The sequence below is a fragment of the Chaetura pelagica genome, unplaced genomic scaffold, assembly GCF_000747805.2.
Source record: "Chaetura pelagica isolate M959 unplaced genomic scaffold, ChaPel_1.0 scaffold109, whole genome shotgun sequence".
NCBI lineage: Eukaryota > Metazoa > Chordata > Aves > Apodiformes > Apodidae > Chaetura > Chaetura pelagica.
The window spans coordinates 5,501,256-5,515,391 of NW_009970725.1; the positions used below are offsets into that span (position 1 = coordinate 5,501,256).

The window sequence follows — 14,136 nt, forward strand, 5'->3', positions numbered from 1 at the left end:
GTTCCCAAGGGAAATGAGAGCAGGGGATAATGTAGGATTTTTTTTCCTTGCAGAAGTAAAAAGGCTGGAGACCTTCACTTTCTGCTGATGACTCTCAGTTTGGCTTAGTGTCCTTTACCCCTGATTTTCAGGCTTTACCCTCTCATCCTCCTGTTAGAACAGTGTCTATCCCCACATAGGGAGCTGTTCATCCTTCCTCCAACCAGCCAAGCAAAGCGAAACAACCCAGAGAGTGCTGTGAGAAGTCTGCTCTCTTTTTGATTAAAGCAGTAGCTGCTTTCCACCTCACTTTTAAACTTGGATGTTACAATTGATATTTCATTGTGAAAGTTTGGACTAGAAAGAAATATGTGAAAGTTAGAAGTAAGTGCTAAAAGTAGTTCTTTTTCTCTCATAGATGGCAAAACAGGCACTGGAACAATTCAGGTTTTCATCCATCCTGGGAACAAGAATTACCCACGAATCACTACAACTGACTATATAATGTGCAGAGACAGAAAACCAATCTGCCTGACTGCACAGGATGACGATGAGTCTCCTTACAGCACACCCTTCACCTATCGCATAACTGACCGTGAATTGGCTTCCATGTGGAAGATAACTCGACACAACGGTACGCTGAGACCTCCTCTTCCTCACTTAGCTGTAGGTTGCTGGGAGAGGCTTTGCTACCTCTCCTGTGGGTGGACTGTAAGAATAGATTGGATGAACGTGTGTTTGGAATCGTTATAGTCAGTGGGGCTAACAAGGTAGCCCTGGTGATCTCTAGCAGTTCCTCAGTTCTATTTGCTGTACAGGAGATCAAGAGTGTGCCAGAAATAAAGGGGAACAGCTAAAGTGTTCTTTATCTAAACTGTCCTGGGTTTGAAATGGTTTGCAGAAGTTAAGAAGGTGGCACTGTTGGCATCACAAAAGCAAGGAGAAGGACATGATATTCTCTCTCTTGAAGCATAAACAAGAATCTGTCCCCAGAACCCTTGGGTCAGCAATCAGCTACTATCTGAAATTAAAAGGTAGAAAGCTTAGGTGGGAGAACAAAAAATGATGTAGTGCATTGCATTAGCACCTCCGGAAAATGAAGTATGCACTCATAATTCATAAGTAATTTAAGAATAAAATAGCAAATACTGAAAACAAAACAAAACAGTTTTTCTTAGGCTGCTATTATAGTGGAGAACTTGAAAACTGAAACTTTACCTAAAAATTGATTAGAAGCTAGCTAAAAAAATTCTGGCTGCTTTTTTTTCTTAATACTGCTCTTAGCCAGCAGACTTCTGGTAAAGCTGAGCTGGGTGGAAAAAAACCACATTACTATCTTCCTTAATATATTAATGTGATTTTTTTATAATTTTCATTGAAGTAGGTAAATGTTTTGTTACCTAAGGAATCACTGGTTCCTAAAATTTGCTGAAATGAAATGTTACAGCCAATGTTGGTTTCCTGGTGGGTGCCAGATGATGGCAACAAGAGCAGCACATGGATTTGTTACTGTGTTAAGAATTAGCCTGAAAAGAATCTGATACAAAGTATTTTATTGAACATTTGCTAATAAAAACAAGACAGCAAAGTTGTCTTAGAGCTTCATGTCAGGCAAATTGAAAAAACATTTTAGATGTTACAGGTAATCTCATATACCTCATCATAATGCAACCGTTATGTACATTAGTGTCTATCTTGTAGTATTTTTTACAAATTATTTATTTTGCCCTTTTACACACTAATTATTGACTCTAAACAGGGCAGCAGATGAAATGGGTTTTCCTTCCCACTGGGTATTTTTGTTCCCAGTGAGTACAACAATAAAGGTAAAGAGTGGAAGAAATCTAAATTAAATTTATGATCTATTATTCCAGTCATACTAACAAAAGTACTTTTAATAAACATCAGTTCAGTTGATGGTGTTTACTGGTAAGCTCAGGCAGTGTAATTTATTAGTAAGCTCAAACAGCGTAATTTACTATCATGAACTGAATCAGCTTTAGAGTTTCAAATCATGTTGTCAGAAGTTTGTATAAGGCTTGCTTTTCAATTCTGAGGTTTAAAAGGTGCTGAAATTATAAATCCATCCAAGAGATTTATTTTATTTTTGTGTTAGCACATTTAAGCTAGCTTTAAACTAGCTAACGTGGATTTGGTAGTCTTATAGAATTACAGAATGCTAGGGGTTGGAAGGCACCTCTGGAGATTGAGTCTAACCCCCCTGCGGGAACAGGATCACCTAGGGCAGGTCACAGAGAAACACGTCCAGATGGGTCTTTGAAAGTCTCCGAAGAAGGAGACTCCATTATTTCTCAGGGCAGCCTGTTCCAGTGCTCCATCACCCTTATAGTAAAGAGGTTTTTCCTCACATTGAGGTGGAACTTCCTGTGTTCCAGTTTTTGTCCATTGCCACTTGTCCTATCACAGGGTACAACTGAAAAGGGACCAGCCCACTCTTCTTGACACCCTTCCTTCAGATATTTATATACATTAATAAGGTCCCCTCTTAGTCTTCTCTAGGCTTAAACAGCCCCAAGTCTCAGCCTTTCCTCGTATGACAGGTGTTCCAGTCCTTCAATCATCCTTGTAGCTCGCTGTTTGACTTTCAGTAGTATATCCCTGTCCCACTTAAACTGGGGAGCCCAGAGCTGGACACAATACTCCAGGTGTAGTCTCACTAGGACAGAGTAGGGAGGGAGGATGAACTTCCTCGACCTGCTGGATACAGTCTTAATGCACTCTAAGATACCATTGGCCTTCTTGGCCTCAAGGGCACACTGCTGATCCATGGATAACTTGTCCACCAGGGCTCCAAGGTCCTTCTCTGTGGAGCTGCTTTCTAGTAGGTCAACCCCTAGTCTGTATTGATGAATGGTACTGTTCCTCCCCTGGTATTCCTACACTTAACTCTTGTTTAACCTCATTAGGTTCCCCTTTCCCCAGCTCTACAGTCAGTACAGGTCTCACTGAATGGCTGCACAGCCTTCCGGTAAATGAGCCACTCCTCCCAGTTTTATATCATCAGCAAACTTGCTGAGGATGCACTCTGTCCCTTCATCCAGGTCCTTGATGAACATGTTGAGTAAGACTGTTGAATAAGCTGTAACAGAAGGCAAGGTTCTGATTAAGGTCACATTTGGGCCAACAGAATTTCAGTTATTATTAACATGAGATCTGGTTTTGTCTTTTTTATTTTACAGATAATTCTGTGTATCTTTCACCAAAGGGTGATGTTCCATTTGGAACATACAGAATTCCCATAAGTGTGATTGATAATGGAGGAAAGGCAGGTGAGAACTATGTAAACGTGAACGTCTGTGACTGCCTTACTCCCACCGAATGCGACGGCCAGAGCCGTCAGCTCGCCAACGGAAATGTTACTCTTGGCATATGGGCCATCCTGGCAATGATCTTAGGATCACTGTTGCTGCTGTGTGAGTACACTTGTTTGTTTTTCATAACACAAAATACAGACCACTTCATTTTAAAATCAGCTGAGAGAACCTGATTTAAACGTGGTTCAAACACACCTTTCTTTTATGTAGGCAGTTTAATAGGCGTCATTACTGCCTTCGTGTTGTACCTGCTCTGTTTGTATTGGGATCATAGGCTTCTTGCTGTCATCTTGTCTAGTAGTTACTGCGTGTGGATTTTTGTTCATTCTTTTAAGTATATTTTTTGTAAGATGATCTGTGTGTTCATGTTAGCAAGGGCAAAAAGCCTGTATTCAGCACTTAAAGTGAAAGAGGATGGAATTTGAAGTGCTTGTCACATCTTGAGGCAAATATAGAAAAGTCTGTGAGTTTAGCTCTGGTTTTGGGGTGCACAATTCTGTTTGCAGGAATACAGAACTGAATTTCCTAGATAATTTTGTGACCTTTATTGGCTCATGGATTAAACATGGAGTGTCTGAGACACAGTATTTCACAAGGGATTTTACAAGAGCCAGCGTAATGTTGACAGACAGGTTGGATACTTCCATGATGGGCCAGACGTTTGAAAACTGTTACTGGAGTTGCTCAAAGACTAATAGATTCTTAGCAGGTTAATATTCCTCTAAACCAGTGATGTGGTGACAATAATACATAATAGCAAACCCAGGTCTGTTTTTTAATTTTTTATTTTTTTACCAGAATGAGACATAATTTGACTAACATCTTTAAAAGTCACAAGAGGACGTTTTAATAACAGATACTTGAGAGTCTGTTTTTTCTTTCTTTCTTTTTCATTTTTTCCTGGTAATGATCAACCTGTCTTGCTCCCCTTCGGTCATAGCTATCTGTTCTTTACTCAGGTAGATATGACACCTGCACATGTTTTGAAGATTAGATAGATCCATGTTTTATCTAAACAGGGTGGGTACTCAAATTACTAATACAGCCCGGAGGTGGACCTTTCAGATATGAGGACCCTCAATAGGGACACTGTGAAACAGTTGCTAGCTTTTTGTCACTTCCCATCAACTGCATCCCTCCCAGACAGACACATTCTTTTATAGTGGCTGGTATTTACCTTGTGTATCACCTGCTCAGTGCTGTCATGGGTGTTTTCTCCACATCTGTCAGCATCAGGGGATGACCTTCTGGAAAAACAGATGCAAATCTTGCTGACAGCTGATAGCTGCAGAAGCTAAATGGGCTTGAAAGTGGATTTTGGCCAACTTCCGCATAAGTTTGCATGTTCAGAGATCAGGATGCTTAGTATGCAGTTAAGCAGAACTGCTCTGTTCCTCATGGGCTTCTTTATTTTTAAGGTATCAACTTGAGAAGGAAAGAACAGTTCTCTGAATGAAATGTTTAGTCCTTTTTTTGGGAGAGGTATTAGTTGCTGATGATTCTTTTATACAAAGTAATTTCTAGCTGGGTCAGTTTGTGACAACACAAAGTATTATAGGAGGAGTAAGCTGAATACAAGGAACTAAAGAAGGTTGTTCTGTAACATAATTCTTGAAGCCCTCCAGGGCTCTGCTGACCTTTTCTGTGAAGCAGAAGTTTCTGGTCTTGGGACCTTTAACTTGCATATTATTTCCTTAGGATATAATTTGACATCTGCATCTTCATACATGAAAAATATCTTACGTAAAACTTCTTGTAGGCATTAGATGTCATTTTTCACCTGCATTCGGTCTAAATTTTGGATTAGTTTGAAATTTTGTACTCATAGTGTTTTCATGAAGGATGCTTGCATTTCTTTTGGGGAAACCAAGATGCATTTTATAATAATAAAATAGTTCAACAGTGTAGTGAAAGCTCCTTATACTGTTTGTATGTATATGTAGAGTTTTGGTAATGGGCCTTTTTGGAAATATTTTCTTTTTTAGCCATACTGGATGTTTAGGCATTTAAAACGACTTAATATAGCAAAATTCATTGTCAAACTGAAGTAGATACCATTATGAGGTAAAGTTCTTAGTATTTTCCTCACTTATTTCCTTTCCACAGTAATCCTGATCACAATTTGTGGCTGCTGTGGTGCTGGGGTAATGCACAGGCAGGTGACTGATGATTGTGCCAATCACAATTTAATAATTTCAAATACAGAGGCTCCAGGAGAAGAAGTTATGGTAAGTTGTCTATTTCAATGTACAAACGTAATTAAGATAAGCATAGCATTTCAATTTGGGAATCAGACCACCTGCAAGTAAGTGGTTTAGTAAAGAAAATAAGCAGTAAAAGCAAGGGTTGTTAGATGTTTTTTATTTAACAAGAATTTGAAAATTCTTACTTTAGGCAGAGTTAGTAGTACTGTGTATATTTAAATATATCCTGTAGTTGTTAGCCCAACTGCTTAGAATTCTTCCAGACTTTTAACTGTTTGGTTGGAACTTTCAGGTGGAAATTTCAATCACTTCAGTAATTTTCAACAATGAGATTTATTATTTTGCATATGCTGAATGTGTGTTTATGACATACGTTTATAAGTTTTTCTTGGAGAAGGATTTTTAAGTTGAGCAGATAGTAGTTGTAATATATAGGTGCAATTCTTGCCCTCCCCCTGAAAAATTACCCCAAATAAAGTTGTTTTTCTGAGTCAGTGAAAAAAAGATGATTGACAGTCTTTGGTAATGAAATATGTTCTTGCTTTTGGCATGTACACTTATTTTTTAAGGTTCAGTCTTACATGAACTTAGTCCAGCCCAGGACTGCGTTCATACATAAGCAATTAGCTCTTCTGGCTCTTCCCCTTCTTTTCTGTCCCCTTACTTTGTCCTCCCCAAAAAATGATTAGTTTAAAAAACAACTCAGTTTACTTCACCTTCAAAACCAAGAAATGCTAATGGTGACTACTGCCAAATTTCTTCTTGCCCATGAAGCATAATAAACTGATAATGTTTTAAATATGAGATCCTGTAATAGTTTTTCAATATTTCATTCAATATACAGACAATGTTTTCAGAAACAGTGAAACTTATGCATGCATCTGGCTTAGTGGGTTACAGGTTGTTGACTTTGAAAACCAAACATTATTTTTACATGGTAATTTAAGAAATCAACATGTGGATTATAATACAGCTCTCATTTTGCTAAAGATTCAGTTTTTAGATCCCATATATTACTTAAATTCAGTTTGGTTTTTTTTCCCCACCTTTTTATAGTATCCTTTCCTTTGATCTTTATACACTAAGTACTGAGGATAGCTTTTTCTTCAAAATCTTGCGTTACAAAACGGGAGGGTTTACAGTTTCCAATATTGACAGTTCCCGATTTTTGCCATTTCATCTTTTGAATTAAAAAAATGTTTTTTAAAAAAAAGATAAAGGTATCTTTGCTACTGCATTGTTTTTTAGGATCAAAATATAATTCCTCTACAAACTGCAAATGATCAAGGAGGATATGGAATAAAAACAGGAGATCAACAAACATGTGAAATGGTGAAAGGCAGAGGGCATACCTTGGAATCAGTCAAGGGAGTCGGACATCAGACTCTGGGATCAGTTAAAGAAGGAGGAGGACAGACTATGATGGATACGTGTAGATACTCCTACTCAGAATGGCATAATTTCACACATCCTCGTTTAGGTGAAGTAAGTATTCTGAAGTGGTTTGCTTTTTTTCTGGAGTGTAGGTAATGGTCAATACATACAAACTTTTCAAGGAAGACGTGTATTTGTGCTAGAAGGGTGGCTTTCTGGTTTTGGTTTCGTTTTTCCACTCCTTTGCTCCTCTGCATCCCTTTGGTATTACTGCCCTTTCAAGAAGTGATCCTTCATGTATTTTAGACATAAGTGTAAATTACTTTTCTTTCTTGGCTTAAGCTATAGGCAGTATGCTGTTTCTCTTGTAGACTGTTCAATAATTTGGAATAATTACTCAAAGTTTTATGAGTTTTTCTGAGAATGTTTGTTTGCTTTTATTCTAACTGCTTGCTTTTTACTAATTTAAACCTGATACTTAGCAGTGGTGAAGGAAAGAATGTACAGCATTAGAAATGTAGTTACTCCATCCTTTGGATCAAAAACTGTCTACTTGCTTAACTAGTTATGTGTATATCAGTCTTATAATTGCAATTGGATTTCAGTTGCTTGGCAGATTATTTAACAGGTTCTTCCTCTTTTATTGTTACATACATGATTAGAAATTATTTCTTTATTAAATACTTATATTTTATAGTCTTAATTATATAGACCAATCATGTGCATTTTTTGTATATAGGAATCCATTAGAGGACACACTCTGATTAAAAATTAATCAATGAAAGGTAAATCAAAAGAAATTATTTTTATGCAATATGTTTAGGATAACAATTTAAGAAAATAATAAGACTTGTTCTTTTCCTATGCAGAAGGTGCACCTATGCAGACAGGATGAAGAACAGAAGCATTCTGAAGATTATCTCCTTTCATATAACTATGAAGGAAAAGGATCCTTGGCTGGTTCTGTAGGCTGCTGCAGTGATCAGCATGAGGAAGAAGCACTTGACTTCTTAGATCAGCTGGAGCCCAAGTTTAGGACATTAGCAGAAACATGCATAAAAAGATAAATGTGCCTTTCATACTGCGGAAAAACACCCTGTAAATAAGTGGCTGTCATACTTTTGTGGTATTAGGTATTTTGGAATTGAGACAGGGAGAGGTTTGTCAAAACTAACATAGACTGGTAAGAGTGTAAGTAACTCTTTAAATTTATAACATTTTTTAATCTCCGCTAGACACGTTCCATCAAAAATAAGTGATTCAAAATGCTTTTTCTTTAGACTATGTTAATATAGTAATGCTAGTTTCTATTTAGATTATATTTCCTATTCTTTGTGATTACTTAAAATGCAAAAAGTTGGTGTTTTCCTTTTAATTAATTACTCTGCTTTAAAATTTTATTGTATTTGGCTTTGGATAAGGAAAGCTTGTTAACTCACTGTTTCTTTGTTCTCTTTCAATTCTGTAGAAATTAACCACAAAACATTGCTGGTGGGTATCAAGTACCTTGTTAATTTTTAACTTATATGAACTGAGATACAAAACACTTCTTCATTTTTCACATGAAAATACTGGTGAATACATTAGAAAGCTTTATATTTTGATTGAAAATTAAATATATATATATATTGTATATATGTAAAATAATATTCAAAAATATATTTTTCTCCTAATGGGTTAACACCCATCAAGCTTGCTATCCTAAGGGATTTGTGGCATCACCACATAGGGTATCAGCATTGTATGCGAGTATATATTTTTATTTTAGGGAAATAAAAGATGAAAAAATAAATAAATCAGGAAATAGGTGTAACAATCATACTCAAATGAATGCGAGACAAATCTAATGTTTACTTGACATGTTTGTACCTCAGTTTCTTGTGAGTTTTAACATAGTATCGTTGAAGAAATTATGAATGTTGCCAAGAGTTTTGTCCAGTGTAGCTACCACTTTCTTTTTTAACTGGCCCCGTTACAGACTTCATTAAACTGTTTCTTTCTGTTAGTAGAACTTGACAGAAGATACAGTTCAAATGGACTGAGCATACACTGCATTGATAGAGTATTTTAAAGATAGGTATATTTGAGATGCCAAATTGCACTGGGGTAAACTGTTTTGAGTCTGTTATGTGGTGGTTGTAGAGGTAAGCATCAGATCTGTGTCAGAAATCACCTGAATCCCATTTGTTATTTTACTAGATTAAGCAATACTATACACTATATATACACACATAATTCTGAAATACCTTTGGCAGATGACAGTAATGAGACCTGAATAGCCATAAGCTATTTCTGGAATTCATACTCTGCTTCCCAGGTTTTATATGTTTTTAGTATTTGCACTCCTGGTTAAGTAATCTGTCCTCTGCACTCCAGGAATTCTCTTGTGCCTTAAAGTAGTGTCTTCCTGCTTACAAGAAACTTGTGCAATTACTTATTTCTGCTGGTAAAATCCTGCTTTTAGGATTTGCTCTGTAAACATAGGCCTTAGGGAGATATTTTTTTAAAATTTACTATAGCTAATGATCTGTAAAAGGAATTGCTAGTAACAACAAAGAGTCACACTGCTATATATTTCAGTGCACAGCTGCTGATGACTTCCAGTGGCTGCAGTTCATTCCACACAAATTATGCTGTGAAAACCCATAACAGTATAAAAACTTACCGAAGTTATAAGACTTAAAACCTTCTGTTTCACACTGTAAATGGGCTTCGGAATATTTCTGATGAGAGCGAGCTGTGGTTAATAACTTCATAGACTAATCTTAAATGTATTTTAGTCTTATCATTTGAAAGTGGTGATGGATTAATCCTGAACTAGATACATTGCCAGTGGTAAGAGTGACAGTCACCAGCAGCAAAACACTTAGATGAGAAGCAAGGTATTATGAATTTACTTAATTTAAAAAACGTGCTAACACTGCTCTTCTGAACAATACTCTTCTTTATCACTAACATAAGTGAGTTTTGATGTACATGGAAAGGCAGACCTGTGGCTGATGTAAGTCAAGATAGCTCTGCTGATACCAGTGGAGCTATGCTGACTTCATGCCGGTAGATCTGTCCTTCAGTGGTTTCCTTGCTTCTTTGTGTCTTTAGTTATTGGTTATACACTTTGTAAGGTAATGTTAAATGTCTTCCCCACACACCTTTTAATGTTTGTTGGTTGTTGTTTTGTTTGTTTGTTTGTTTTTTTAATGAAACAAAAATCCTATGGTTCAGAAGGACTTAGGATAAATAACAGGGTGCACTCTTTTGGAAATTACTTCTGGGGTGGCATAGAGAAACATCTGGAAATATGGTTTCTTTCCTTATATATAATACTGTTCTAAAAGAATAGACAAAATTTGTATGAGCTTTAATTGAACTGGCATTGGGTATTTTAAGTGGATGGTTTCCAACTTTCCCCTCTGGAGTTAAAACAAGAACTTACTGAAACCAAAACAATGTTTTGTAGTCTAATTTACCTTTAAATTGTTTTCTTTTTTTTTCTTTTGCATTTCAGCAAACAGATAATTTGGTACTTGCATTTTTTATTCATTCTTAAACAAAGCATAAATTTGGAATCACTTGTTCTTCCCTTTAAAAAATTTAAAGTTCTGAACCGAACCATCTATTTCTGTAAAACCAAGGGCTGAAAAGAAATTGAGACACTTTAAAATATGAACTGTAAAACATTATTTTCTTCTAAATGTGTGAATGAAAACTGTGTAAAACACTTAAGGTTTACAGATACTAAGTACTAAATAACATTTGTGGAAAGCTTACAAATGAAATATTTCAAAATGTATAATTCACTCATTGTTACTGTCTTGAATGACCTTAAAAGTTGTGAAAATTTGTTCTCTTCAACTAGGTAATTTGCAGACTACCTAGTTGTGTCAACATGAACATCATGTTTTAGGTATGTTTTGTACAACAGTGAGTAATAAATTTTTTTTGCAAAATAAAAGGAACTTCTACAAAAACTGTTAATTTCTTGTGCATGAACTTCTTTATGAAGGTAAGCGTGCCTATTTTTGAAGGGGATTGGATTTTTAAATGTTAATGTGTTTCTGAAATGTTATACTGCTGTAATGCTAATAGTACTTGCAGCATGAGCAGTAGTGGGTTCTAACTGAAGGTTTATAGTGCAAGCCGGTCAGTTGTCTGTGGTGCTTGCTTATTGCATCTGAAGTGATCACAGAACACTCGATGAATTCAGGATCTTAAGGGTACAAAGTGTTACTCTGTCATCTCCCTGATAAATTGCAAAAAATACAGTGCCTGTTTTGAAAAGCTCTTAAGGAAAACCAATTGCAGCAGATAAACACGTTTGGCTGTCATCAAGCTGCAGGATAATAGTATTGGAGGGCTTGTGTGGTCGATACTGTGGTTGAGGGACCAGTGGATTTTAGTTTGGGATGCCTAGATTCAAGGGAAGAGGTGAATTCACAGAATGACTGAGGTTGGAGGGGACGTCTGGAGGTCTTCTGGTCCAACCTCCCTGCTCAAGCAGGACCACCTACAGCTGGTTGTCCAGGACCAAATGGATTCTTAGTATCTCCAAGGATGGAGGCCACAGCTTCTCTGGGAAACGCTTTCCGCTGCTCAGTCCCCTTCACAGTAGAAACGTGTTTCCTGGTCTTCAAGTGGTACCTCCTGTGTTTCAGTTTGTGCCTTTGTGCCTTTTGTCCTGTCACTAAGCACCACTGAAAATAGCCCAGCTCTTTTCTCTATGCACCCTCCCTTCAGGTATTTCTGTACATTAATAAGATCCCCCTGAACCTTCTCTTCTCCAGGCTAAATAGTCCCACATGCCTTAACCTTTCCTCATGGGAGAGATGCTCCAGTTCTCCATTGTTTTTGTGGCCCTTCATTGAACTCTCTCCAGGATGTCCATGTCTTTCTTGAACTCAGAAGCCCAGTACTGGGCACAGTACTCCCAAGTATGGCCTCACTACTACCAAGTAGAAGGGAAGGATCCCCATCCTTGACTTCTTGCTAACACTTCTAATGCAGCCCAGGTTATTAGCCTCCTTTGTGGCAAAGGCACATTGCTGGGTCACATTAAACCTTGTGATCACCAGGATCCCCTGGTTCTTTTCTGCCAATCTGCTTTCCAGCTGAAGGAACCACCTTCCCCAGCTGCAGGACTTTGCACTCCTTGTTGAACTTAATGAGGTTCCTGTTGGCTCATTTCTCCAGCCTGTTGAAGTCCCTCTGGATGACAGCATGATCCTCTGGCATGCCAGCTACCCATCTCAGCTTTGTGTCATCATCAAATTTTCTGAGGCTACACTCTGCCCCATCATACAGACCATTAATGAAGATGTTAAAGAGACTGGACCCAATATTGACCCCTGGTGTATACCACTATTTAGTGGCCTCCAGCCAGACTGCTGCTGATCACCACGCTCCAAGCCTGGCCTTTCAGCCAGTTTTCAATCCACCTCACTGTTTGCTCATCCAGCCTGTACATCAACAGCTTCTTTATGAGAATCTTAAGGGAAAGTATCAAAGGCCCTAATGAAGTTCAGGTAAAAAATATCCAATGTTCTCTCCTCACCTACCAATTATTTCATTGTAGAAGTTTATCAAGTTGGTCAAGCACAATTTCTCCTTGGTAAGGCCATGCTGACTATTCTGACAGGCATGACATTTGCTTTTCTCCAGTCCTCAGGCACTTTTGTTGCTGTGATTGATCAAAGATTGTTAAGAGTGGCCTTACAATGACATCTGACAGCTCCCTCAGCACTGGTGGTGTATTCCATCAGAACCTTGGATTACATGTGTCCATTTTGCATCAGTATTCCCTGACTTGATCATCTTCCTCCAAGGGTACATATTCCTTACTCCATCATTTCCCCCTGATCTCTGGATCTGGGATTCCTGAAGATCAGTTATGCTAGTAAAGACTGAGGCAAAGGTGTCATTCAGTGCTATGGCCTTTTCTATGTCACCATCTCATTGAGCAGTGGGTGCACATATTCCCTAATCTTTTTGTCACCTATATACTTAGAGAAACCCTTCTTGTTTTTGACATCCCTGGCCAGATTAATTTCCATTTGGACTTTTTTTTAACTGCATCCCTGAATGTTCAGACAGTGTTTCTGTATTCCTCCCACATTACCTGTACTTGCTTCCACCTTCCACTTTTGTTGATTTTGTTGTTGTTGTTTGCTGGTTTTTGAATTTTTTTTTCTGTGATCTTGCTTTTTGTCCTGCACCATCCACTCAGGATCCTGAGTACCACTGTCTTATGGTCACTGCAGCCAAGGCTGCTTTTAACCTTCACACCCTTGATAAAGCCTTCTGTGTTCATGACTATGAAGTCAAGCAAAGCATCTCCCTCACTCCTCTATCACTTGTGTCATCAAGTTGTCATCAGTGCTCTCCAGAAACCTCCTAAGATGGCTCATGCACTTCTTTGCTGCCCCTCCAGCAGATATTGGGGTGGTTAAAATGTCCCATGGGGATCAGGGCCTGTAAACACAAGCTGCTTCTAGCTGTCTGCAGAAAGCAGCATCCACTTGTTCTTCCTCGTCAGGGAGTCCATAGCAGATGCTCACTACCTTGTCACCCATATTGGTCTGCTCTTTAATCTTTACCCGTTAGCTCTCATTTGGCAAGCAGCAAACCTCTCTAGACAACAGAATCATCATAGAATAATTAAGGTTGGAAAAGACCTCTAAGATCATCAAGTCCAACCGTCAACACAATACCACCATGCCCACTAAACTGTAACTCAAAGTGCCACATCTACAAGTTTTATTTAACACCTCCAGGGATGGTGACTCCACTACTTCCCTGGGCAGTCTGTTCCAATTCTTGACCACTCTTTCAAGAAACCAGTTTTTCCTAGTATCCAATCTAAACCTCCTCTGGCAAAACTTGAGACCATTTCCTCTCATTCTATTGCTGGTTGCTTGGGAGAAGAGATCAACACCTGTTTCACTACAACTTCAGCCTCCTCTTCTGACTAAACAACCCCAATTCCCTCAGCCACTCTTCATAAGACTTGTGCTCTAGACTCTTCATCAACTTCTTTGCCCTTTTCTGGACACCCTCCAGCAACAGGTCTGGTTGGCAGGGGGTGCATCTGTCCTTTGTAGCAGGGAGTCACACACTGTTGTCACTTGTTTCTTTCTCCTTGTGCTTCTGCAAGCTCAGAGCCAGCTGGCCCCGATGCTTCTCTTGACAGTCCACCTGGTTCCTCCTCCGCAATGAGGGCAATGAACCTGACTCAATTTTCATCTGCCATC

General features: G+C 38.3%; 1 protein-coding gene across 1 annotated transcript in view; it reads left to right on the forward strand.

The window, feature by feature from the left end:
* LOC104396987 (desmocollin-2-like) overlaps nt 1-7,959 on the forward strand; it is a 45,356-nt gene extending 37,397 nt beyond the window's left edge. The window contains exons 14-18 of the mRNA XM_010006900.1: nt 398-613; nt 3,180-3,413; nt 5,421-5,542; nt 6,767-7,003; nt 7,762-7,959. Coding sequence (XP_010005202.1) covers nt 398-613; nt 3,180-3,413; nt 5,421-5,542; nt 6,767-7,003; nt 7,762-7,959 — 1,007 coding nt within the window. The remainder of the gene's footprint in view (nt 1-397; nt 614-3,179; nt 3,414-5,420; nt 5,543-6,766; nt 7,004-7,761) is intronic.
* Nucleotides 7,960-14,136: the final 6,177 nt, after the last annotated feature.